Source organism: Pygocentrus nattereri, chromosome 16 (assembly GCF_015220715.1).
Source record: "Pygocentrus nattereri isolate fPygNat1 chromosome 16, fPygNat1.pri, whole genome shotgun sequence".
Taxonomy (NCBI): domain Eukaryota; kingdom Metazoa; phylum Chordata; class Actinopteri; order Characiformes; family Serrasalmidae; genus Pygocentrus; species Pygocentrus nattereri.
The window spans coordinates 19,563,861-19,590,707 of NC_051226.1; the positions used below are offsets into that span (position 1 = coordinate 19,563,861).

At 40.1% G+C, this 26,847-nt stretch overlaps 1 protein-coding gene across 22 annotated transcripts in view; it reads left to right on the plus strand.

The window, feature by feature from the left end:
- The window catches only part of nrxn2a (neurexin 2a), a 402,488-nt gene that overhangs the window by 39,586 nt on the left and 336,055 nt on the right, over positions 1-26,847 (plus strand). For 21 of the 22 annotated variants that reach the window (XM_037545872.1, XM_017698739.2, XM_037545881.1 and 18 more), the window contains exon 2: positions 14,310-15,605. In XM_037545872.1, the coding sequence (XP_037401769.1) occupies positions 14,864-15,605 (742 nt within the window). In that variant the 5' untranslated portion in view covers positions 14,310-14,863. Of the gene's footprint in view, positions 1-14,309; positions 15,606-26,847 lie in introns of those variants that run through there. The other variant, XM_037545873.1, reaches the window with a different exon arrangement.

The window sequence follows — 26,847 nt, forward strand, 5'->3', positions numbered from 1 at the left end:
GGGAAGATGGTGAGTTTCATTGCATTGCATTCTGGGTGTTGTGGTACTTAACCACATTGTCCTGGGCATTTTGTGGCTATTCAGCAGCAATGATAACAAAGCAGTGATAGTCAAAATAAGTGCAACAAATGATTCTTCATGAGGTGCTCTGAGGTGCTGGCTAACTTTCATAAAAGGAATTGTCTTTGCTGTTAACACTGAGTGTCCCCTCAGTGCAAGTGAATAGTTTAAGAGCAACTTGTTGCAATTCTTTTTCCTCATTTGAAATTGTAGCTGAATATATTTGAAGATTTCCTTTTAAAGAGCCGATCTTGTAAATGAATTATGAACAATCAATTAACCCACACACATGATGAGTGGACCTCAAGTAAAAAATACTATGAAGTACAAGTAAAAAAGTAGACACAGAGTATCGGGAGAGCTGCTGAGAAGATTGTTGGCACCTCCCTCCCCTCTCTCCAAGAGAGTGGCACCTCCCTCCCGTCTCACCCGGAAAGCCCTCTGCATGGCAGTTGATCACACTCTGAACTCTGTCATTCTCAGGGACTGTTAGGCCCCCATCACTTTGTTATGCACTCATCACTTTAACTGCTCCATGAGCTCATTCTAATTGCACCACTGTTATGTTTGCACTATTTATACCTACAGACCTTAATCTGTATGTGTCTTATGTCACTTTAGTGTTCATTTCTGGATCTCTTATATTTATATTATTTTTTATTATTCTATTTTTCTACAATTCATGTTTGTTTTTACAATTAGTTTTTTTTTTATTTAAATGTAGTGTCTATTTAAATTCACATTTTTCCTGTTTACCGTCTATTTAATGTTACACAATGGGATCTGAGAGTAGCGAAACTTAAGGACACTGTATGTCCTGTACATATTGTAGTATTGACAGTAAAGCTGACTTGACTTGACTTGAGTAAATAATACTTTTTGTGCATCACATAATTTTTTTCTCACTTTATAGTGATAGAAAACACTGTAGCACACAAGAAGCTCTGATTCTACACACTGGTACATTTCACTGTGGCCAACTCATCTGGCAGCAGAATAAAGTTTAAGAGTCCATCCGTTCAAGTTCTCAGAATGGATGATTGTGAGATGCTCAGTTCAGGATTTAGGATTGAGGGCTAGACAAACAATGTTTAGCTCTGACTCAAATTCCAGAATTAACCTCACCTTTTTGGGATTGTTGGGGTTACACATGTAGCTCCCCCATGTACCATGTTTTAAAAGACCTTGTATACCCTGCCCAACATTTAGCTCTGCCCAGCTTCCTGGGTGCACTCAAGGACACTTGAAGAAGATAGAAGAAGTGGCCTGTTTACACCTAAAGCCCCATCCCAGCTGCCATTTAATGATAAGATGAGGCGGGACTAAATTTAATCTTTAGCTCCACCCTAGTCACCAATGTGCAGCCTTGGCTTTGTGCGTGCTGGCTGGGCCTCAGCGTCCGTGTGAAAATTTGTCTTTCTTCTGGTTAATGTCCTATTAATTTCATGCTCCTGCACCCTCTGAAAGGACCACCTTCTGCATGCATTTTTTTTCTCTCCCTCACTTCCATCCGCCGAGGTGCTTCTAAAGTCGAGTTGCTTTATTAACGAGATTAGGTTTCTGTTCATGCACACTCGCGTGCTCTCCTCTTTTCTATTAGTGGAACAATTGGATACTGAATAGTACTTTAGCCTTCATAAATTTTTTTTTATTTTATTTGTGTTTGCTTAGCCTTAATCCTTTTGGACACTTTGGTTTGCCTACCTTCATCTTAAATTGGTGCATGGCACGTCCCCCCTGCCTCCCTGTAGCTTGTTTTCTCCAGTTTGATTGAAACTGTAGACCACTCAAAAACGATCCAAAAGGCTGCTGTTCCATTAAGTCACATCCTCATGTGTATCTGCCCCAGGGCTTTTAAACTACTCCTCTCTGACTCATCTGATGTGTTTGTTTGCACGATAGAGCTACAGAACGCTAGTCGCTGTCGCTGGCATTAACCCCCAGACCCCGGGATCATGAAACCGAGCAGTGAGTGCACGTGCAAAAAATGCTCAGTGTTTCCTTACATATGCAGTGTTATGATGAATCGCCTGTGGCATCGCCGCCGAAAGCTCCAGCTCGTCACTATCCCAGGCCATTAGTCATTGTCGTCAGCACTGACTTTATGCACCGAATGCTTGTGCTATCTTTTCTGTTCCCACTATATTCAAACCTCTGCACAGTCTGCAGGAGCATACCTCAGCCACTTTTTCTTCCTTTTTTCTCCTGCTTCGTACTCACGTCCCCTTTATCAGAACTTGTTTGTGTATTTCTTGTTTGCTTGGCAGTTCAGCCTGTATATGTGTGTATTACTGGTGTATGCATGTGCATGTGTGTGCAAGCACACCTGTACTTTTTTTTAAACTGTGGCTGTGTTTATTTTGCTCTCCTTTGTGTGTTTTCTACTGTGTGCTTGCGCTCTAGTGTGAATTCTCAAGCCCTTCCCCATCCAGCATGGCCCACTCTATTCCCCAAGCCTCTCTCTTTCCCAGCTCTCTGTACGTGTGTCAGCCGCTGTGTCTGGCCATGACTTGGCCTGTGTCAGCACATTTGTGTCTGGAGAGCCAGGCACGATTGCTCTCCTGGGCATGCTCCCACCCTTGCTTCCGCACTTTCATCTGCCGCAGCCTCAGGGCTGATCCACCACCTCTCAGCCCACAGAGTGTGAGTGAGAGAGGGGGACAGCTCACAGTGAGCTGGCCTAAGCTGGAGAGAGAAGCTCAGGAGCTCAGTGGTTTGTGGAGGGTAGAGGGGTGGGATCAAAAGTTGCTTCAACGATTCCACTTATTACAACTCATTATGCTCTCAAATCAAATGGGGCTGATAAGGTCAAATGTTCTAGCAGTGAGAGGCTGACCTTCCTCTGCTCTGATGCTGGATCACACACGCTTTTAGATGTGGAATTTTCCAACGCTGGCTGCTCACACGGGCCTTGGCAGCTCTATTGAGTTGAGGAGTGGAATATAAAAAAAGAATACATATACATTGTCTCTCTTAATTGAGAACAGGGGCACATTCTATCTCAGAACGTTGTGCACTTTTTCCCTGTTTCCACGTTGATCAATATTTTTCGGCAAAATGGTGTGCAGCAGGCTTGGACGTTTTGTCTAGTTTGAGGGTGTCAGAGGTGTTACCCAATACCCTCGCCTTAGTAAAAAGGCAGTGCACACAATGCATTATGATGAAGTTCTCTACAAAGCTTCGCTGCAGCTTGGTGTATGCAACAATTGAAGACGATAAAAGGCATGTTTCTCATAAATATTTCATTGTAGTTTTTTTTAGTAGAATAAGCGAGAACAACCCCAAGAATGGCCTTCACAGCTGCCATAGTTGCAACACCATTTCTGTTTAAATAATTTTTTTGCTAGGTTTGTCATTGCTGAAAGCGGCCCTGTTGTCATAAGACTGCACAGTAAATGTTTGGGGATTCTGGGGAGAATTGCTTTTTACATTTTAACATATACACACAGTATAATTTAATTAATAAGTATTCAGAAATCACATTCAGAAACAGCTGTCAGATAGCAATAATTATAGAGCTGTGAATTACATTTCAAAACTCTAATTAAAGACACAATACATTTCATTTTCTTTATTGTAGTCAGTAATAACAACAAGAAAGAAGCACTTATCTGCCCTAGAATCATTTTTAACACGTCTTTCATCAATTGTCATGTTTATCATCCACCTATCAACACTCTTCTTGCTTCTCCAGACTTCTAAATCACTTTTACCTGCTTCTCTGTGGTTTTAACCTGTGTAGTTCTGTTTGCTTTTCCTTCATGTCTGTTTACCCATTTGTGGATGACCTGTTTTCTGTTTATGGCCTTGCTTATTGTCTTTGCCCTTTGGTCAATTTTGCATTCTCTGGTTATCGACTATCTGTTAATGTCTTTCGACTGTGGTTTTGGATTGTCCATTTGGCATTAAAGCTCTTAACTCAAGCCTCATTTCCAAGCACCTGGTTACATCTGCCAAAGTTACATTATGTCAGTGGTGTAGACAGAATTCAATTTTAAAGGGGACCTGGTTACAGCTTAGGGTTGCCAACTTGGAAGATTTATGAAGCTTTTCATGTAGAAATTTATGTAGACAACAAACTGCTTACCAACTACCTTATTTCACTGTAGTGACCATAACTAGAGAAAATTTAATTAAACTCAACACACAATTGCTGACCTAACATTTAACTCCCTAGTTACTAGGGCTGCTTGATTATGGGAAAAATGAAAAATCAGGATTATTATGGTAAAATATTACAGCCCCATTTCCAAAAAAGTTGGAACACTGTGCAGAATGTAAATACAAAATAGAATGCAATGATATGCTAATCATGTATATCATGATTTTAAAAGGAAAACACTACAAAGACAACATATCAAATGTTGAAACAGAAATTTTATTTCACACAGTGTCCATGATTTCTGAAAAGAATTTCAAATGTTGATTTGTCAGACCGCAAGACACTTTTCCACTTCCCTTCAGACTATCTTAAAGAGCTCGGGCCCAGAGAAGGTGGCAGCATTTCTGGGTCCTGTTTATATTTGGTCTCTTCTTGGTTTTAGAGTTTTAACTTGCATTTGTGGATCCTGCGACAAACAGACAGTGGTTTTTAGAAGTGTTTCTGAACCCATGCAATAATTCCCACTACAGATTCATGTCCTTTTTTTCTCAATTTTTCCCAATTTTCTCCCCAATTTAGTCATCTCCAGTTCCACCCGCTAGTTAGGACTCCCCATATCACACAATACTATCAGCACTAGGAGAGTGAAGGCTAACACATGCTTCCTCCAAGACCTGTGAACCCAGCCACTGCTTCTTTTTGAACTGCCAATTAAGCAACATCATTGGACAGCTGAACACATTCATAAGAAAGCACCAACCGCCAAATCTGTTACATCAGCTAACAAACATCTGCGCTGATTAGCATCATGTTGAGTGATGAGGGGAGAAATCCTCCCCACCCGGATAACTATAGCATCACCAGGTATCGAGCTTACAATCTTCTGATGATGGAGCCAACACCTAGATGGTTGCGCCACTCAGGAGCCCCACCATGTACATTTTTAATGCAATGCCATTTGAGGGCGCAAAGATCATGGCCAGCAAATATTGGTTTTTGGCCTTGTCCCTTGCATAAAGAGATTTCTCCAGATTCTCTGAATCTTTTAATGATATGATGTACTGTAGATGAAGAAGTGCAAAAGTTCTTTGCTATTTTAAGTTGAGAAATGTTATTCTTGAATTGTTGCTCTATTTTATTGTGCAGTCCTTCACAGAGTCGTGAGCCCCTCCTCATCCTTATTTCTGAAAATCATAGCCTCTCTGGGATGCTTTTTTATACCTGGTCATGTTACTGACTGACCTCTTGTCAATGAACCACCAGGTGTTTTTTTTTTTTTTTAGCATTACACAACTAACCAGCCTTTTGTTGCCCTCCATCTCAACTTTTTGGAACATGTTGCTGGGATCAAATAAAAAATGGGCACATAATTTTGAAAAAAAAAAACAACTTTTTTTTTCTAGCTTGAATGGTTTTAGTGTTCTTGTTGCATTTTTCAGAATTTAACTTTATCTTTACCACTGCTTCACTAACATATTAGCTACGTAAGTCGCACTCTGCACTATAGAACAGCTTAGCTAAGCTCTCACAAACAACAAAAATAGTCCAGCAAACTAACGGTATGTTTTTACATGTTGCTCTTGTAAAAAAAATATTGTGCCTTATTGCAGGATTAACAGCAACAGTAAAATACATGACCAAGGGTGGAATGCAACCATGCAATCTGAGCTAAGGAGCGCTTTGGAGGTCACGTTAATTTAGTGAAAAAGGGCGCAAGAAAAAAGGCTTGAAAGAACTTGAAAGAGCTTGAAAGATCTTTACATTTTGTAGCATTGTCATAAGCATTAGAATCAGAAATCTGGTACCTAGTTTCCAAGTGAGGGAACCTATGCCCACCAGTTCCCCCTGTAGCTATGCTCAGAAGGGTTTCTGAAACTATGCTTCAGAAATTGGTCATTGTTTTCTAATCTGTGTAAAACCAAGAAGTTTCTTGACTTACCATTAAGGGATTTTGCAAACACTATGAAAACAACTTTGTGTTAAACACTATGTGCCCTGCTTTTTTTTTTTTTTTAAAGTTATTGTGCTAAAGTACCACTACTAGTAGGTGGCATGGAAAAATATATAGTATAATTAAAAATGTCCATAGTTTTAGTATATATCCTGATATACTGTACATTTATTTGAATAAAAACCTTTATGTTTTTTTGTTGATTAACAGTGACTGTTTCTGGGATGTCCTTTCACTTTAATATTTTTTTTATATTTTATCAACCAAAGTAAACATGAAATCCTTTTTTCCTGCAAAAAAATAAACAAACAGGACAGTATACACAGATATATAGACTCTAATGGCAGGGAGCGAGGAGGCAGATGCATACGCTGAGATAAGCAACTTCTATTAAGTGCAAATCCAAAATGCATGGTCAGAGAGTCAATACGTAGAGCAGAAGGGAAAGACATGACAAAGAACACAGAAATCCAAATACTTAACAAAACACATCGAACAGAACAAGCAAAGCATCCAACACATCAAAGATACCCAACAAATCAAACAAAGACCAGCAATCTGACAGGGGAAAACACGGGGTTTAATTAGATAAGGGTAAATGAGGGACAGGTGGAAACACAGGTGGAGACAATCAGGGGTGGAGTCACGAAACAAGAGGGCAGGATTAAAAACCAAAACAAAGCACATGGACAGGACTGGGAAGTAAACACAACACGAGCACATGGACAGGACTGGGAGGGGCCAATCGTGACATAGACAAATGTGTTTTGATGTTCCTTTCTGGAAAATGAAAGTGCTAAATGTTATCTGAATTTCTACAAAGCAGAAGTTTAGTTGTTTTTATTTGGCAGCTTTTTGTGGACTACTCCATTCCACCTTAAATGGAGCAGCAGTTAAATTCTTGCACCTGTGCATTCACTTGAATGTGATTACTACACCATTTAAGGTGGGATAGGAAATGTGAATAAGAATCCAGCTTTAGCTTTGGTGAAGTTCTCAAGTCGTTTGTGTCATGCGTGTGTTTTACAGCATCCGACCATACACTGCTTCGATTGATACATCTTAGTGACACTCCTACTGTGCGATACCCCTGCCTTGCAAATTTATTGTCTTTGCTGTTACATACCCTCTTCAACTCTGAGTTGGACCAAGGCGGGATTTTCAGGACCTGGGTGGGAATCACAGTCAGAAGAGAAACCTTCACTCATGTATGTTACCAGCAGTGGTAAATGTAATTTTACTGGACTTCACCCTTTACTTCCTGCCAGCCACTTTGGAGATGTGTGTGCAGCAATGAGGTGGCAAGAGCTCCACCATGTCACTTTGCCTTACCACCGAAGGAGGTAAATGTACGGGACACAAAGTGAAGAGGTGCGTTAATGTGACTGCCCATGTCATAGATGTCACAACCACTTAGCCCTGACTAGGGAATACACTGAACAATTTGGGCAAGACATTTTCAGACAGGCTCTGAGGGCCCAGCCGGCAGTTTGATGCTGGATGGATGAGCTTATTTAAAGTCCCTCTCTTGCTCTTTGGATCTGTGGATCTTCCCTAGATTGATTTCATTTGCATTCAGTTTGCTCCAGGCCCGATGCTTTCACATCTGCCATTTGTCGTGAGGTGTTGAGAATGCATATTGATCTGATTACAATGGCAAATGGCTTGTTCTCACCCGCGTAAGGAAACACTGTCATTGCTGGAGAGGCATATGAGGAATTGTTTATACTTATACCACAGATCATTGTGTTTATGAATTGGTCAATACATTTGGCCACTATCACCATAACAGCCTCATGCTGATTTTATAGGAAGGGGGAAATGTTTTTTTAACTTAGATGTACGTTGATGTAACAAGATTTTATTCCAAATAATTTTGCGCCTTTTCTATTAATCCATTTCTCCAGTACTTCTGTGTACTTAAGTGTAAAGGGCTTCTGCCATATTTTAATAATATTAATATGTTAATAATGTTATTTCTTTATTACACAGCAAAATCCTCTGTTCCCTGTATGGAAATCTGGCATTGTAATACAGCAGTGCACCATTCCTTCATATTATTCTGCAAGCCAGAAGGAATGAGGGTGGCTTTATTTATGCACTGCTGGGCCAGCTGCCTCATACTGGGCTCCTCTCTGGCCTCTGGAAGTGACAGGCAACAAATGAGAAAGCCCAGCAGAATTGGAGGAGGCCTCGTACTGTATCAGCTGCTGCCTTGACCCTCATGCCCTGCCCTGCACTTGGCATAGCACTATATCAGAGGCAGGTCTCCAGAGGCCCCTCCATCCATTGAACTCGAACATTTCTCCTCCGTCCCCTCCCCTGCCCACAAGGGCTCCATTCTAGTGAATGCGCCTCCTGACCAGGGGAGTAGGCAGCAAAAAAAAAAAAGAGGCTCGATCAAGATTAAACTGTTCCCTCCCTGCCTCAGAATGACAGATAACAGAATGACACAGCAGATATTTCTAGCGTTTATTTATTTATTTATTTATTTATTTTTGCAAACTCTGCAGTATGTTGAAAAAACTCCACACAACATGCGCATACACATACAGCTCAATGACTTCTAACCAGAGGGGATCTTGAAAAGCAGTATGTGAAATGCACTGTGCATCTCCTTCCTTTCCCTGAGTGCAGCTTATTTCGAGAGAAGCAGTAGTACAGCACTTTCGTATTTGCCTATGTCTACATCACTGCTGCTCAGATCATAACAATTATGTCTGGCACCTGCATGATCGAAACAAATGTGGAAGCTCTTAGGGTATATGGTAATTGGATCTTGTGTGTTTTAGCTTGCGATTATAGGCTTGACAGTTTATCACCGAGTGGACGGCACAGCTGTTGCTGGAATCGGAAAAAGTGTCCATCGAAACGAAAGACCCGCCCCCTTGGGTTCTGTCTTTCCCTCCTCCTCATTCTGTGGCTTCTTTCTTTATTATTTATTTATTCACTCTTGCTGCCAAACCCAGAGGAGCTGTGCTGTGCTGAAGTTTTGTCTGCTGTGAGCAATTTAGACAAAAGCCATCGTTTAGAACACCTGCGTAATCATTTAAATATCAGCTTGGCTATGAGGCTTTGAACTGTGCATGTATCCAGCATGGCTAATAAGATTTGTGTTTTATGCATTTTATTGTGAACTTTATTGCCACCTCCCACAGCTTCAATTAAAGCTCCTCCTCTCTCTCTCTCTCTCTCTCTCTCTCTCTCTCTCTCTCTCTCTCTCTCTCTCTCTGTGCCTCGCTCATCCTCTCATCTCATTCCTGACTCATTCCAAACCATATTAAAAACCTCCTTCATTTGAGGCCATCTCTCTGAGGGGATGGATTTACCAGCTTTTCCTCTGTATTCATGGCGAGACTCTTTCATGCGGCCGCTTTTGGATGAGCTTATTTATGAATGCTCATGAAGATCATATTCTTCCGTAACTGCGTCCCCATGGTGACTCTCTTAACTCCCTCAGCACTTGCACAAGCATACCGTTTAGCAGAACAGAATGATTGCGTGATGACAAGAAGAGAAAAGTGTCTTTCTACTTCTGCAGACAGTGCTTACCTTTTAAACGTTAAGCGTTTTCCACTTGCCAGAGTCCACTGTTGATATTATTTAGGGCTGCAGGGAGTCACGCTATCTGTTTCATCTTTCATTCCACAGCAATAGTAGCACTATAATTAGTGTAGGGATTAATGGGATTAGAATGCACTGCACATTTAAAGTGAGCAAGAAAAAGCTGAATGCTGCTAGATGAAAGCTGTCGGACATGAAAAACACGGCGGTTACATACAGTGGATATAAAAACCTGGCTGTGTTCTCAGTCTCTAATGTAGTTCTTTGCCAGTAAGGGCTCCCAGTGAGATGGTGCAGGTGGTCTATGAAGAGGGCAGAAGAAAGGTCAGGCTGCCGAGGCCAAGTCAAAGAGTTTGCTCTCCAGCGTGTGCTCTCTCTCTTTGAACTCTTCCACCATCGCTCACAGGTGGGGTTTGCCCAATCATCTGGCAGTCTCTGCTTATAGCTCGCTCTCGCTGAGCTCTGTACGGTTAAATGGGATTTCAGCTGCATCCCATGCTTTTCCACTGATCTTGCATCCAAAGCTAGGAGACTGGGAGCTATCAGCAGTAGTGAGGGCAATGCACCGTCCATGGTGCTGATTTCTGGCCTCGTTGGTGCTAGTGCTGAAAGGACAGCGGCCATCTTTGCCAAAGTGACATCAAGCTGTAGCCCCGCAGACCAGGCCCCAAGCTGGACGAAACCTCAGCTTTGCCCAGGAGTCCTAGTTTGGGCAGAGGTTAGCCAAGTACCTAGCAAGCTACCTGAGTTGGCTAGCTAGCTAAAGTGTTGGTGAGGTTGTTCATATTAACAAGGAAATGTTTGTTTGCGCAATTGGTGTAGTTCAGAGAAGCTAGTTAGAAAATTGATGTTTTAAAAAAAAGTTGAATAACAATCATTTACTAGCTAACGTTGTGGGCTGTGTAGTAAATCTCATCACTAAGCCTAACACTTTTTATGGCATAGAAGCAGTTTACATTTGTTAATGTGGTAAGAGAAGTAACTAACCATAACTTGAACCTTAACCCTTAATTTATGTACTATTAATATTAGTGACACTTTTGCAAGCTAGCACAGTTGTAACAATTCACAAAATTCATAATTTTATGTATTTTAGTTTTGAGTTTAACAGAGATTTTACCATTATAACAGTACGATATATGAGACCTCCTTGCCTAATCCTAAAAAACTGCTTTACGTTATATCGTATGTAATGTATACTATACATATTAGCCATGAGCTAATATTTTAGCCCAAATAATGCTGTAAATGAGCTAATATGCTAGCCACAATGCGGTGTTTCAACGGTGTTTGCCCAGCCTGGGGTTTGGTCTATGGGACTACAGCTGGATAATGCTGGAGCAGGGGGCTTTTGCCTCTGCATGAGGCCCTCTCTGAAGTGCTACCTCATCTCAGCACTCAGTTTTATGAACACAGAGATTTTGAAGTTAAAAATGCACAATGCTGTGTACTGAAGCACACCACAATGAACCATCTGCTGTTCACACTTTGAGGCTGTTCCGGGTACTGTTTGAGGGGACAGATTTCTCTAGAACTGTCATTTGTGGTGGTGGGTGGATGGGTTGCTGAGGAGGCCTCTGCTTTTTTTTTAATCACACAGATTTGATTCAGCTAATTAAAAGGAACAGGGAAAGGAAAGAATGTCAAGCAGACCCACAAGCATTAATTGAAAATAAATGCACTAATTCAAGTGTGATCTTTAAATATACGCTTGACAAAAGGCACCTCTTATATTCAAGATGTGTTTGCTTGCATGGGCTTTAATTTTTACATGCTTTCTGTGGAAACTTCCCTAGTTCTCAGATCATCCAACCATTGACCAAGTCCAAGTCCAACACTTTAATGTGCCATAACTTAGGGCCTTGTTCACCAATATCTTATTTTTGAGTAAGGTCCTCAGAAAAAAGTCTATGTCAGATTCATGATGTATTTTTAAACTGCAGAATCGTGCTTTTTATTTTTGAGTGTAAATTTTGGTTTTACCTAAGAACAAATACCAAATACGAAAAAATTGGTGAATGTCAGAATCTTTGTGCAACTGCACAAGTGGGTGTTAAGAAGAAGTTTCTTCGTAAGAATGGTTGGTGAATGAGGCCCATAGAGTTGAGAATAGAGCTTTGATCAACACATAATAAATGTATGGCCAGATGTTGTTAGATTGCTGTGGTAAGGATTAATTTACCACCATGGCTACATGGAAACATGTGGAATGGTTTCTGACTTTCTGACTCTCTTCATCATTATGCTCCATGGTGAAGTGATGCATCATGCTCAAGGGCAGATAATGACCTTAATGACAAAGACTATAGAGAGAAAGAGAGAGAGAGGGAGACATAGAGAGAGGGAGTGGAATTTGTCTCTATTTGGAATCTTTAGCATTAACTGAGTCATAATTAAAATGTACCTTCTGTTTAACAAGGCCATATCTCTTTAGATTTAAATGAGAAAAGCAAAGCCTGATGACAGTGGCTGTGGAATTACTGGAAGGAAGTGATGAGCAGAATGCGCAGCAGAACGTTTCACATGATATTTTGCGTGCTTATATAAGATGCCTTCCTGGAATCTCCACAGTGCCTGAGAAGACAACCCAATGCCCGTCTGCAGTGTTACAAAAGAAATTACGGGGACAATATATTTGAATTGGCAAAGGAACTGACTGTCATAGGAGCCAATTTGATCTAAATTGAACTACTTTTCATTCCAATTATTCCGGAAATGTCTCCTCACCCCTCCCATCCCCCCATTTTATGCACAATGACTATGATGAACCCACTGTGCTCCCGCGGCAATATGCAGACTGCATGGAGCTCAATGTGAAGACATTTAGTCTCTAATCCTGTGACAATCAGGAGATAAATTCACCTCTTTTCTTTCTTTAAAAAAAATGTTGTTTGCTTTTTGCTTAAATTTAAAGAAAAAATCAGTCAATTCAGTTCATTTTTTTAAATGTTCCCTTATTACTTTTTCTCCTTATTTTTCTTTTGCTTGCCTTCTGGTCAAATGCAAATAAAAAAAGCCTTGTTATCTTCTTTATTGCACTGTCAAGGGCGAGAAGGCTCTTTCCTATTTTCACCAGATTTTTGCTATTTTTTTTCTCTTTGCCATTTGGAAGAAAGTCTCGTCCGTGTAGAAGAGCCCTAGTCACCAGACAGAGAAGTGCTGTTATCACTTTCAAGGTCTTTTGAGAAGTCCTCTTGTGCGTGATCACAGTAATTAATTAGAAGCAAATGAGAAATTAAGCTGGCGTTTTGTGTGATCAAATTAATTTTTCTCTGCTTGTGGAGTGCATATTGCTCCAGTATCATTCCCTTTATTGCGCAGGCACCTCTATTTGTCGAAGCTGATGAGGCCGGAGACAGGTCTATAGGGCTCACTCCTCCCCGCTGGATCTTGAGCTTGGTGCTCTGGCATCCAGCTCTCAGCTCAGCTTTTCTTTCAGCTCTCTAAAACACCTTGCCATGATCTGGCTGTACAAGGGAGCCTTGTTCATCAAGAAAAGTTAATCTTTTACCTCTCCCTTGATGCCTCTACTGATGTTAGAGCCTGTCACTTCTATTTCATGTACCTGCTTATTTTTTTTCTGGTTAAAGGACCAAAAGCAATTATTATTTATTATACATAACCATTATTACTCTTTATCCCATATGTGTTGTTTCAGATTTCATTCATATTTGCTGTATGTTAATGATCTCTGCTCTGGCTGCCTTGTAATATCAATCAACCTGAAACACTCTTTATAACTTCAGTGTGAACAGGCAGGGCTAAGCTCTTGTAGACTGAATAGGCAGACATAGTTGTATACAAAAGTTTGAACGCCATTCATTGGTCAAACATGTTTTCTTGATTTGTGAAAATAATTTAGCGCATAAACATAAAATATAATATGAGAACTTTTGCAAAGGCCACATTTTATGTTTATTTTTTTTACCAATATGTTAAATTTAGCAAATAAGTGGTAATTGTGCAGTAAAATGTGCACAATTGTGTTCTTTATAGAGGATGTTAACTTATTTAATCTTCAACAATATGTGTAATTTGACCAGGGTGTCCAAACGTTTGCATGTGACTGTAGATGTAAATGTGTTGTTTTTTGCAACAACGCAAAAACTGTGAATTCAAATGAAGTGTTGTACTGCTTTATTGCCATATATGAAAGCTAATGACATTTACTAACTATATCAAACTTGGTTTCCAATAATATTGGTTCTATAAACACTGCCATTCAATCTTTTTGGAGATTTGAGGAGCAGTGAATGTGTCCCCTATCATGTGTAAAACACTTGCCAAGAGGTGGCTGGTAAATATTCATCTTTGATTTGATGGAAATTTGCAAATCGAATGAGCAAATCTGTCAACTGCCCAGTCTGCTACAATGCTAGGTGCATTAAAGATTGGTTTCATGCTCCTCAAGGACTTTCCTCAAATAGCATTGTCTCTATCCCTGTTTTTAAACTATTAATATAATAAGTGAATGCACTAGAACTCTATCTCTCTTTGATCCCATGTGTTTTGAATGTTAATTAGTAATGTTGCTTCAGTGTGGCTTCAAAGTGTGAGTGTTTTGGTGGTGTTTCTGTGTGTGTTTCTGTATACTAATTAGGATTTACCATGCTATTTGCTTGTGTCTTTCAGAGGCCTGGACAATAGAGGATTTGGGGAATGGCAGCTATCCCTGCTTGCTCGTCTCTTTGATCTGTGGAACTCTGGCAGACTGTCTCGGCAAGGAACTGTAGAAGAGCAAATGGAAATCATGCATTTACCCCATTACCAGCTGCATACAAACCAGCGTAGAATAAAACCTAACAAGTAAAGCTTTGTTCACCTGAACATGAAATGTTGTGTATGATTATTTAACATGTGGAATCCAACAAATTTCTAAATCAGTTTTTGGGTTTCAGAAGACTTGAATACCTTGCAAGCTTTGCAGACAAAACTCTCCCATGTATTCCTCCACGAAGAACATTCAGAGGAGAATCGCGATGGAGAATTGGCTCGAAAGAAACTGTTAAACATTAGGTTGTTTTTTTTTTTTTAGAATCAGGGGCCTTTCCTATTTTGGCGGTGCTATTTTTCGAAAAGGCCAGATACGTTAATACGCCACACTGGGAATAAATCTCTCCTTTGCAGTGGATTAAGAGAAACGGAACATTAGGGAAAGCAGGATTTAGGCGCGTGCTTGGAAGACGATGACGAGGAAGTGGAGGTGTAGTGGGGGGAAGGGCTTGGCAGAGCTGCTGCTGGGGCTGCTGGCGGCCTCCTTGCTGACAGCCTACTCCTCTCTGGTGGTGGCGCTGGAGTTTGATGGCCTGCCGGGCCAATGGGCTCGTTACGGGCGCTGGGAGGAGGCTGGAGGCACAGGAGAGCTGAGCTTTACCATGAAGACCAACATCAGCCGGGCTGTGGTGCTGTACCTGGACGATGGTGGTGATTGTGATTTCCTGGAGCTGCTGATAAGCGAGGGACGCCCGCTGCTGCGCTTTGCCATCCACTGTGGCGAACCCGCCTCCCTGCACCTGGAGACTCGTGTGAGCGATGAGCGCTGGCACCGTGTGCTGCTCACACGCAACTACCGCCAGACTGCACTGGCTGTCGACGCGGAATCCAAGGTGGCTGAGGTCAAGTCCAAGCGCAGGGAAATGGTGGTGGCCAGTGACCTCTTTGTGGGTGGCATCCCTCCGGATGTTCGTCTGTCAGCTCTGACTTCTAGCACCGTTAAATATGAGCCACCATTCCGGGGCCTGATTGCCAACCTGAAGCTAGGGGAGGCTGCTCCTGTTCTTCTGGATGGCCAGGGGGTCAAGAACGATCTGGAGTATCTGTGTGCCAAGCAGAACCCGTGCAGCAATGGAGGATTCTGCTCCATCCACCAGGGCGAGGTCGTGTGTGATTGTGCCAGCACCAGCTATAAGGGGAAGTACTGTACCGAAGGTAGGCGGGTCTTCCTCAGTCAATCAACTATCATAGCATTATAAGTTCTGTGGATTCCTCTGCCTTTGATTTTTAGCTTTAGTGGTGCTGGTCCATGACAAGAACTGTTTTAAAAGAATAGTTCAAAATACATACAACAAAGTTGATATTAAGTTTCCTTTCAAGGAAGAGTGATCTCAGTCTGGTGAACATTTATAATACTTATAATACTCCAGGCATAATTGTAAGAGAAGCAGAATGGAACACTAACCCCCTCCCCAGTTTGGTGTCACACACTGAAACATTTGCATGTTTGTTTAATACTATGCTATTTAAAAATATTGAAAAAAATATCTACGCACAAGAATAAAAACTCTGGCTAGGCTACTGCCCACTGTGTATCACTAAGTATTAAATATTGGAAGCACGTATTAGTCTAATGCAAACTTGGTTTATACCACAAACCATGTGGCTTTTTGCATATCAGTCATGAATAAAAAATGCTGCTGAAATATTTTGTACATACTTCTTGAGGTATGGTACTACTTGTGTGTGTGTTCATTATGAAAGGCTGGACTAATCAACACAAGAACAGACTGCAAGTGGCAGCAAAGCAGTGCAGAAATGCTGTTTTTTGCTGGTGGTTGAAAAAAAAGGAAATAACATTATAGGCATAATTATGGCAGAGACATGCTACAACACAACAGAAGTGTACCCTTCCTGTAGTGTTTAGAAGTTCATCAGAATGACCACCTTAACTGGATGAACTGAACTTTATAGAGCATTGTATAGCACTTTTGTTTTGTGCTAATGTGTCGTCTTTTTTCTGTATTTGTTGTTGTTGCCTAATAATAAAATTTGTTAATTGATCGTTGCCCTTCTTGAAATAAACATGAAGATGCACTCCATTTGACATCCTTTGGCTGGGTAGTGCAGCTGAGCAGCCAAGGTTAAATGTTTGCTTTTGAGGGAAGCCTACAGAGTTGGGAGTTTGAAATTTTGTACCATTATCTGATGTGAGCTTGCATGCTTTTTAATGATTTGGTTGAGTGTTTTTCTTATCTTCTTCCTTGCCACAGCTGGAGCTCCAGTCAGACTGCTGAGGGAGGTTCATGTGGGAGTTTGGGCCGTATTTAGAATGATGAAACCATCACATAGAGCAAAGCTGCCTGCTACCCACAGTTAGGTTAATGCTAGAACATTAGGAGCTATCAGGTGCAAAGTTTCAGTATATTCAAGGCTTAGATGTGTATATTTGATGGATGGCATTTCAAGTACATAAGCTGTTCATAGTAGCAATTAGAGGTTTTTTTACTCAGTTACTCAGTAATTTTCATACTCAGTTCATACTTATTCATATCAGTTACTTTTCTATGTGTAAATTGTGAGATAATACATGCTGTGGATGAAGAAAATATAGTTTTATGAATGTATATACAAGTTATGTGTTATAAAAAGATTTCAGAAATACTGACATAGATACATAATTTGTTGATAGTTGGGAAAGTTGATTACATTTTCTTCTTCTCGCAATTAAAATAATCCCAATTACATTGAATCATATTGAGGTCTGGGCTCTGGGATGGCCAGTTCATTGTTCCATTGACTCAAAACATTGATTTTTCCTTTCACAGTGAAAAGACTGAAAGGAACAATGGAGATTTTTTTTAGATCTGGATCTTATTCTGTCTAAAGCAAAAGTGAAGCTTTATGAAAGCTTTAAGTACTTTAGTTTTTTTGACAGCACTTTTACCATTTTGGTGGTCTACCAGGGCTTGCACGATTAGTAGTAATCCAAATTTCAGTTTGGAAATTCTAGTTTTAAGTTTAAGTTTAGTTTTTTTCACTTATTTGATTTTGATTTTCTTATGCAAGTGGAGTATCTTATATTTAGTCTCTTCAGATACATCTGTAAAATGTAGAGCTTGTGAGCTTGGTGCAGTAATTAGACTCGTTTAATTAATAATAATAAAAATCTCAGATGAAAGGTACATAATATAGAAGACTTGTGGTCAGTGCTTGCCAGTGTTACAGAAAGATGTTGAATCTACTTTTCATAGAAAACTTAATATATCACAGAACTGTGTCGTGAATGGTGTTGGAACATGGCGTAGTGGTCACCTTGTGTTCTACGAAGCATTTATGGATAACATTCTCTAGTGTGTGTAGCCTAATTAGGGTCACTCAGCAGTCGCTCAGATCTCGCAGAGATGCCTCAATGCAGTGTCATTATGGCAATATGGTATGAAACCCAAGGCTAAGTCTCCATGGATCTGTACAGAAATGCATTGAGCCTGTTTCTCTCTCTCTCTCTAATTGAAGAATCTGTATGGATGGTGGCAATGACTCATGCTTGGCTTTTTACTCAATTCAGTCTCAGAATATCAATATGGAGACTGCGTGCGTGTGTCTGCAGGAAGTATTTGTCTCCTCTCCTGTGAGAAGATAGGAGAGTAGCAGAGAGCAGATATTCAGCATGTATGCTCCGAATTATGCCCAAATGTTTTTTACAGGTTCAAAGAAAGGGAGATATGCAGGATCTGAGACCAAGGGGTCCATGAAAATAAATTATTCTCAAAGTTTTTGGAGCAAATTGGATTTGGTGCTGTTAAAGAACAATGTTGCGGGGAACAATCGATTCTCCCTCGCCTTAAGTCCTCCCTTTTACGCGAGGGATTATTCAGTCATAAGAGTTACATGTAGACCAAACAGAGAGAATTATTCGTATAATTTGCTTTTAGAATAGAGTCAAACCAGATTTTCCCCTCTATTGATTCTACAAATCCTTGGTGGAATTATTTGAGCTCATCAAACAGTAGTAGTTAATTACATATATATCCAAAGAAATTTTAACAGGTCCTCTCTGGAACCTGTGCATGAGCTGCAATTGAAATACATGTCCATCTCCCCTCTCATCATGTCCTCTGTCATACCTCCCAGGTGAAATTTTTTCTGTCTTTTACCCTCAAAGCAAAGAGGCCCATCAGAATCAATTAAGGCTGTCCTCACCAGAAGGCGAAAGTAGGCCAAAGCAATAAATCAGTGACGCGTATTCCTCCAGCGTCTACATAATCTCTCATGCATCCTCGCTCATGCTAATGAAGCCAGTTCTCATGCATGAAAAGTGCATGAAAATGTGCAGCGCTGGCCATAGCACTGGATGATAGCTTAAATTGCAAAATGGCTACTCTGTTGGGATAGCCTGAAATCAATAAAGTGACTTGAAAAGCTACTTAAGCGTGAATGCATGTCCACACTCATATGCACTTATTTTATATTTAAAGACCTGGTTAACTTACTTTCTCTCTAATTAGGTTAATCTTGTTTTGTGGGCGCATACTATACCTGTACGAATGTCATAGGAATGACTTTCCAATGTCCACTAAATGGCTGAAATATTTAGCCAAAATTCTCCCCTTTAAAACATAACTGGCAGGTCCAAATCTTGGGTAAAGCTTGTGTAACAAGACAGATGGCACTTGCACTGTCTACTCAAAAGACTTCAGCAAACTTGTGGTCTCTTTGTTCGAGTTGGCAAAACCTAGAAACCAAAAACTAGCAACCAGGCGAAAGCTGATAGCAAGCATAACTGAGCCATTCTGTCAAGATTCAAAAGATTCAGGATTGATTTACTGTCATATCTATTCAGAATACAGGACATTCAAAAGTGCAATAAAATTCTGTAGTTTGTGATTAGTTCTGCTTCAGTGATGCAGAAGACTAGGAGTGTTGGATTGAAGGCTGTTAATCACACGTGCTCATCAAAATATTGGGACTGTGCCCAGACATTTCTCAGATTGGTCTGACAAGTGATTTCTATCTTATTTTTTCATTGCCACTTGTGTATGTGTAACATAATGTACAATTATAGTATCATACAAACAATTTGAATATTTTGAGGAAAGTTAGCCCCTTGAACCTTAGGCTTATTATCCAGTTCTTAACCAAAAGACCCATTATAGAGTGAAGGGGTGCATAGATTACTTTTCTTGGTCAACTAAAATCGATGATCAAATTAGTTGGCAACTAATTTAATAGTCAATTAGCTGGTGATGTCATCACGCATGTCTCTTGCGCTAACTGGGAATGTTTTAAAAGTACTGCTTACTGGAGAGTTGGCAGACTCAAGAACATAAGATGTAGGAGCACTTCACGTTTAACTTTAAATAAAAGGTTTTCAGTTATGCTATTTGTAAAGCCTTTAGATGGCATGGGAGTATATCCTCCATGTTGGAGCATCTGAAGAGAAAAATTAGGCTCACAGGATAAAGAAGATTCATCTCTGTAAGTTAGCTGTGCTACCTGACTAGCTTAACTAATTTTAATGTTAATAGCCGTCCAAATTCATGTTTTGAGCTGTAACATTTTCTATTTCGAAATGCATGTTTTCTTGGATTTTTAATGGAGTTGGAATGAAGAAACAAATAACTGTTATTCACATTCAAAATGTTTCATTTTAAAAATTGTTTTGCTAAGCATTGTTGTGTTAACGTCAAGACTACCGGTGTGTTCAAATAGGGTGAACATAGGAGAATGTTTGCTCACAGCAAACAACTTCCTATTTCTCCACTGACCTTTGCCACCACTTGCAAACCGTTTCAAGAGTTAGTTCTCTGTGAACATACAGGTGAGCTGGATGAAGGGTTGCCATTAAAAAGGAATCTAAAATTGTTCAAATTGAACTGTTCTTGGAGAACAAGTTTGCCAGAAACTTTCACCGCTGCGTTGGGTCCAGGCAGGCACGTTGACAGCACTGCCATTTTGGGGCAGTTAACATCACTGCTGGACTGCGTTCAGTATCATTACGGAGTGGCAGTTTACTGTTAAAAGGTATACTATTTCAAGAATATCGCACTCAAAAAGCGGGATAGGATTATATAACAGAAGAATGCAGTAATTCACACTCATGTTTGTGTGTTGGATTGAAGGCTGTTAATCACACGTGCTCATCAAAATATTGGGACTGTGCCCAGACATTTCTCAGATTGGTCTGACAAGTGATTTCTATCTTATTTTTTCATTGCAACTTGTGTATGTGTAACATAATGTACAATTATAGTATCATACAAACAATTTGAATATTTTGAGGAAAGTTAGCCCCTTGAACCTTAGGCTTATTATCCAGTTCTTAACCAAAAGACCCATTATAGAGTGAAGGGGTGCATAGATTACTTTTCTTGGTCAACTAAAATCGATGATCAAATTAGTTGGCAACTAATTTAATAGTCAATTAGCTGGTGATGTCATCACGCATGTCTCAGAATGCAGTAATTCACACTCATGTTTGTGTGTTTTTTTATTGTTTTTGTGATGTTAATGTGTAGAGATTTAATTTTGTTACATTTTAGTGCTGCTACTGTGCACATCCTTGATTTTTAATATCCAGAGAGTTTGTGCAAACTATCTGCTTGGAATACGGTTACAAGATAAGCTAGTGCTGGTTAACAGCTACCCAAAATACTACATGAATAAAATTGAATGTAATGACTTTCCTCATTGTTTTCTGTTTTATGAAGATATTTGGAAGCTTTATAATAGCTTTATTTAAATGAAATAACACCTTGAAAATGAACATGTATTTTCTGAGCTGAATGCTTTGCTGAATGTGGCAATATTCATATTTCAGCCACCAACTTTACTTCAAGCCTCCATTTTGTTCCTTGCTTTCTGCACGCAAGGGTGTGCCTGGATGCATGAAATCATTTGATGCATTGAGCATAAACCAGGCTTTAGGGTTAAAGGTCCTAGCAATAATGTAGACAGTGTATTGAAATCTTCTGCTGCCATGGCAAAGGGAAAATTAAGTATTTACTCATCACTGAACAGAATCCATGCAAGCCAGAAAAATCTTCCTTGTGTAGTATTGGTGCTCCAAAGCTCTAGTGTCTGAGGTCTGTGGGAGACGTGCCATTCACCCAGGCCTTTTCTTTAAGTATGTTGGGAAAGAGCACTAGCAGAGAACAAGGCCATCCGCTCCTGAGGAGTAAATAACGCAAGCTGGAAGTCTGTCTCTTTTATCAACATAAATTAGTCTGGGTTTGCCCTCCATGCCGAGAAGCTTGCCAAGGACAAGGATGTGTATATGTGTGTGAGTGTGTGTGAGGGAGTGCTTTTCTCCTTTTCAGACCAACGTCTGCTGCCACTGTGCCTGTGTGCGTTCCTTTGGGCCAAAACACTGGCCTGTGAGGTTAGCTATCATTCTGCCGTCTCTGGACTTGTGTGTCCGTGCCAGTAACAGTGTGTGCAGTAAGCATCTAATTGGTGCCAGTTTGTCGCACTTGGCAGAGAACAGAGGAACCCAAATAATGGCTTGCATGGCAATGCAACAATTCTGCATATTATTAAAAGTGTGTGAAAGTGTATTTTCAGCTGCTTTTGGTATTGTCTTTTAACCTCCTCATGCATTTGTTTTAGTTCCATGCACAATGTACAGTTTTTATTTTCTAAAAAGTAATAATACATCTAAAGTTATCATAAAGGTATGTTTCAGAATGATCTCATACAAGATTTTACATTGCGTGCTAGACTTCAAAGGTTTGGCTTTTTTGTAGAATGTTTTCAATACAAATGGTAATATTTCATTGCCACAATAAATTAACGTATGAAAGACTTTTATTTTGAGGGAAACAAATGTGTAAACAGACCAATTGTGTAAACAGGCAAATTTGTTACTATATTTGTGACAGTGCTAGTTTGAGAATAGTGTCAAAACCCACACATTATATCCCCATGTTATGATTCTGGAAAGCATCAATTTCACATGTTTAAACCAACAAGCGTTCAAATGAGTGATGCAATGATACCTTTTTTTCAGACCAAGTATGAGTATAATATAGAATTCTAGTAATATACACTCACCGGCCACTTTATTAGGTACTGTTCAGTTGACAAATAACTAATCAGCCAATCACATGGCCGCAACTCAATGCATTTAGACATGTAGAGGTGGTCAAGACAACTTGCTGACGTGCAAACTGAGCATCAGAATGGAGAAGAAAGGTGATTTTAAGTGACTTTGAACTTGGCATGGTTGTTGGTGCCAGACGGGCTGGTCTATTTCAGAAACTGCTGATCTACTGGGATTTTCATGCACAACCATCTCTAGGGTTTACAGAGAATGGTCCGAAAAAGAGAAAATATCCAGTGAGCAGCAGTTCTGTGGACAAAAATCCCTTGTTGATGTGAGAGGTCAGAGGAGAATGGGCAGACTGATTTGAGATTTTAGAAAGGCAACAGGAACTCAAATAACCAACCAAAATCTCTGAGGTATGTTTCCAACACCTTGTTGAAAGTATGCCATGAAGAATTACGTCAGTTCTGAAGGCAAAAGGGGGTCCAACCTTTTACTGTACCTAATAAAGTGACCAGTGAGTGTAGATTCTGATACCATACAGAGTAACCCACATAGAATTGTAAAAGTAGTTTTTAGTGTAAATGAGTGCAGTGTAACAGTTGAATTGTTAAAATCTAGCTGATTTCAAATTACATGCATTAGCTGGCTATGTTACATTAGTCACCTTGGATTGAGTAGTGCTGCAGTGGAAAAGAGTGAGTTTTGTTCCAAATAAGAAAAGCAATGTTTCATAGTTTTGCTTATCATCTGTCTTGCTTAATAGCAGTGTAGTGAGTGGGAATCACAGCTGAGGCTAATGCACCCGAGGAGCTCATACTCACACTGTACATTTGAATAGACCATTGTGTACAGACAAAACCTATTATTTTAATGCTCATGCTGTATGAAAATACTCAGTCTTGCTACATGAAACACAGCTTCTACAGACAGCTCTGTCTATGAACAGTTATCAGTAATGCTGTTTCATTCAAAACAACACATTCATCGAGTAGTGAGCAAACATGCTGATACAGCAGCTTTGGTGACTTGTACCACACTGTGCTGAAGCTAAAACCAGCTGGTGATTTACATGGTATTACAATGTGGCCTCGCTGCAGCCTGTATTACAAAGACAATTTATAAAAATATTGTTATATTATACTTTGTAATACTATTAAGTCAGACAGAGCAAAGTTGGTTTATACAGACTTTGGTAGCTGTCTGTTGTTGGTAGTTTGCCTCTGTTGTGGTAGCCTACTTGTTTCCACGTCTATCTGGGGAGTTGTGATTGTGCATGTTTGAAATTTCTCCCGGTGGGAGAATGTTGAAAAAGACTGACAGCTTTCCATAGAATAACCACATCATCAGCAACACTTCTTTGTGCGAGCAGACCCCCTTCACCGCCAGCTTGAGTCACTTGTTCATTAGCACAGCAGAATAGACTTGGCGTGCGACACATGATATCTGGTTTTACCGAGCATTGGTATAGGTTAGTGTGCAAAAAAAACCCTGGAATTTGGGGGGTCTCTTGTTGTCTGGCTTCTCCAGCTTTGCCTGGCTTCCAATTCATTTGCCATAGCAGTGCTAACACAAGCCTTAATGGCAACCAACATTTGGTTTAATCCTTCTTTTGGAAGTGTTTTCTTTTAGTTTGGAAATGCGACCTTCCTCACATTGATTGAGATCTTACACATCCTCTCTTTTAGTTTGAGATATGAGTAACAAGACACTCCATCCACCAATCTCTTGGAGAAATTGGGCAAGTTTTCAGATGCTCAGGACCTCCTGTATTTCGCACCTCTTCTTGGTATCCATGCATTTTTGAGAGGTTGAGTACAAGTATATGAGCACAGTATCTGGCCGATACCCGATATCAGTATCTGTATCAATGCATCCCTAATCCAAATCATTATTTAGGCAAAACCTGCTGTTCTTGAGATTTTTAACTTGACTTTGAACTTAAAGCTGAGTGTTGCAAAATATGTTCAAAGTATTAGCACATAGCTATTTGTTAAAAATGCAGTTATTTTCATTAAATAGTTGCAAACAACATGGAAAATTTCAAAAGGAGGCAAGACGACCCCGTGGGCAGTTTATATCTTACATGTTTTTGCTCTGCAAGTGGAGCTTTGATTTCTTTTCTCAATTGAGATTGCACAACCAATCTAAGAGATTAAAGAGCAGCACAAACAGTTTCCAATGCACATGAAGCTTTTCATAGTGGAATACTAAGAGGTCAACTCTGCCACAGTGAAAAATACAGGTACCTGACTGCTTGGTACATTGGCTGACACAGTGAGGGACACTGATGTAGTTCCTGAATAAAAATATGACTACTGTTCAGGGACCGCCACTTAGAGAAAACATATGGCACAACTGGAACTCAAACCCCAATTTCAGGTTTATCTGCGCTACTAACTTGTGCTTTACAGGGGCAGCGTATGCAGTAGTTAAGTTACATTACAAGTTTTAATGATGGGTTTTAATCTGGGGACATGTTATAAGATGATTTTTATTCTGTTTGAATAAAATAGTAAAGATTATTACACCATTTATAACACTTATTGTAATGCTATGTCCCCCTTATGGCAAGCATTTGACAGTCTCCATCGTTTACACATTCAGTGATGAAGAGATACATTCGCTGGCCATTGTCTGTATGCATAAAATGGTACAGAATGATAAAAATTCATATGCGAACTTCAGTTTCTGGCTCCATGTCCCTTCTGATTCCTTCCCTTTTTATTTTCTGTTTGCCGAGAACACTATGTTATGTCAGTAAGCTCACTAGATCTGTCAACATGGAGCCTGTTATTGCACCCAGTCTTCCAAGGTCAAAATGAATGCTAGGCCTTCCTCTCTGAGGGAGAAGGGATCTGTGTGTCACATATATTACTTGCATTTTCTCCCTTTGTTTAATAAAAGGAACTTGTTGGAGCTTGTCAGATTTGCTTTTAGATCCCACAAAGATACCCCCGAATCCCATCCCTGTGCACTCAAGTGCATTCGCTTGCTTTTGCCTGTGGCTTTGCATTTGCAAAATCCTTATGCTTAAAGACAAAAACAGACTGGAGACAGACAGGCAACAAAAGGGGGATCGTTGGAACACACTTGTATTTTTCAATCAAGCTTTTCATCCACTGAAAGTCATTAGAATTGATTCATGTGAGCATAAAAATCAACAGGGCTCATCATTTGTGACTTCAAGCTTCCGATCGATGTGAAAATGTGTTACAGTCTAAATACGGACCAAGCTATGGCTGCCCCAGAGCACCGTTTCTTCCATCAAACATTACTTGTAATTTTTCATGGACGCTTGGCTCAAATAAACAGGTAGCTCAGCGCTCAAGATGCAGCGAGAGTAGACCCGGCACTCTGGCTTATCTGAATGACAGGCTGGGACCATGCTAATAACCTGCGCAGCGTTAGCCTAGCATGCTCGTTTAGCCATGGCGTGTTTGAGAAGCTCCAGACGCTGTCACCATGTCAGGTCTTGTGGTCCCACTTAATTCATTACAATTCTCTGGGAACTCTGTTGCTGTGACCAATTTGAGCAAGCCACGGAGAGTGCTTGTAAAGGTTAAAACGGCCCTCGTGATTTATGGGTGCCTGACAGTTTAGCATGGCCTGCCATCCTCAGCCAAGCAGGCAGCTCGCACAAACACAGTGTGATTAAGAGATTTACTGTCTCGCTCCAGGCAATCGGGCAGCGTTCAGGCTGTGGGTTTTGTGTCGCCTTGTGTCCTCCCTTTTTGTTGTGCTTTCAGCAAACACAGCCATTCAGGGCTAATATCGCTAGTGCCTTCCGCATGCTATATAATTTATTGATACCTGAGGGAATTTTGTTCAGAAACAAAGAGGAAAAGTCTGAATTACATTTAGTATTGATAACATTTAGTATTCAATATTTTCCTGATATATTACAGCACCAGATAATATTATGTCTGCATTAATGAAATTAATGAATCAGTACTTCCTAAGTACTCATACTCTATACTAAAGGAATGTCATAAAAAGCTGCCATAGTTTGTTTTTATTGATGTTTTGCTCTGCCCTGCTTCTCTTAAATTACAGCAGAGGGAACCGCATGGAGGACTGTAAACTTCACCACTTAAATGACTCAAAGCTTTATTATGCGCTTGTATAACCTAAGAATAGCTTAACCCGTAGTTTCTGAATTATAAGCCTTAGTATGTAATGTATTTAAATGGTTAAACTAGACAGAAACGACAGAAAAAAGGAACACTTAAGTTCATCTAGTTTTGCATGTTTTAGTTCTGAACTGTTCTTTCAAAACAATCTGAAACATCCAGAAAATGACATACACTGCAGGTAAGTTTTGTTTTCTATCAGTACCATTAAACCTGCAAGTCAATATTGTTGTGTCACTGGCATAGTGGTATATTTAATATAACAGCCAGCACTTGTGTT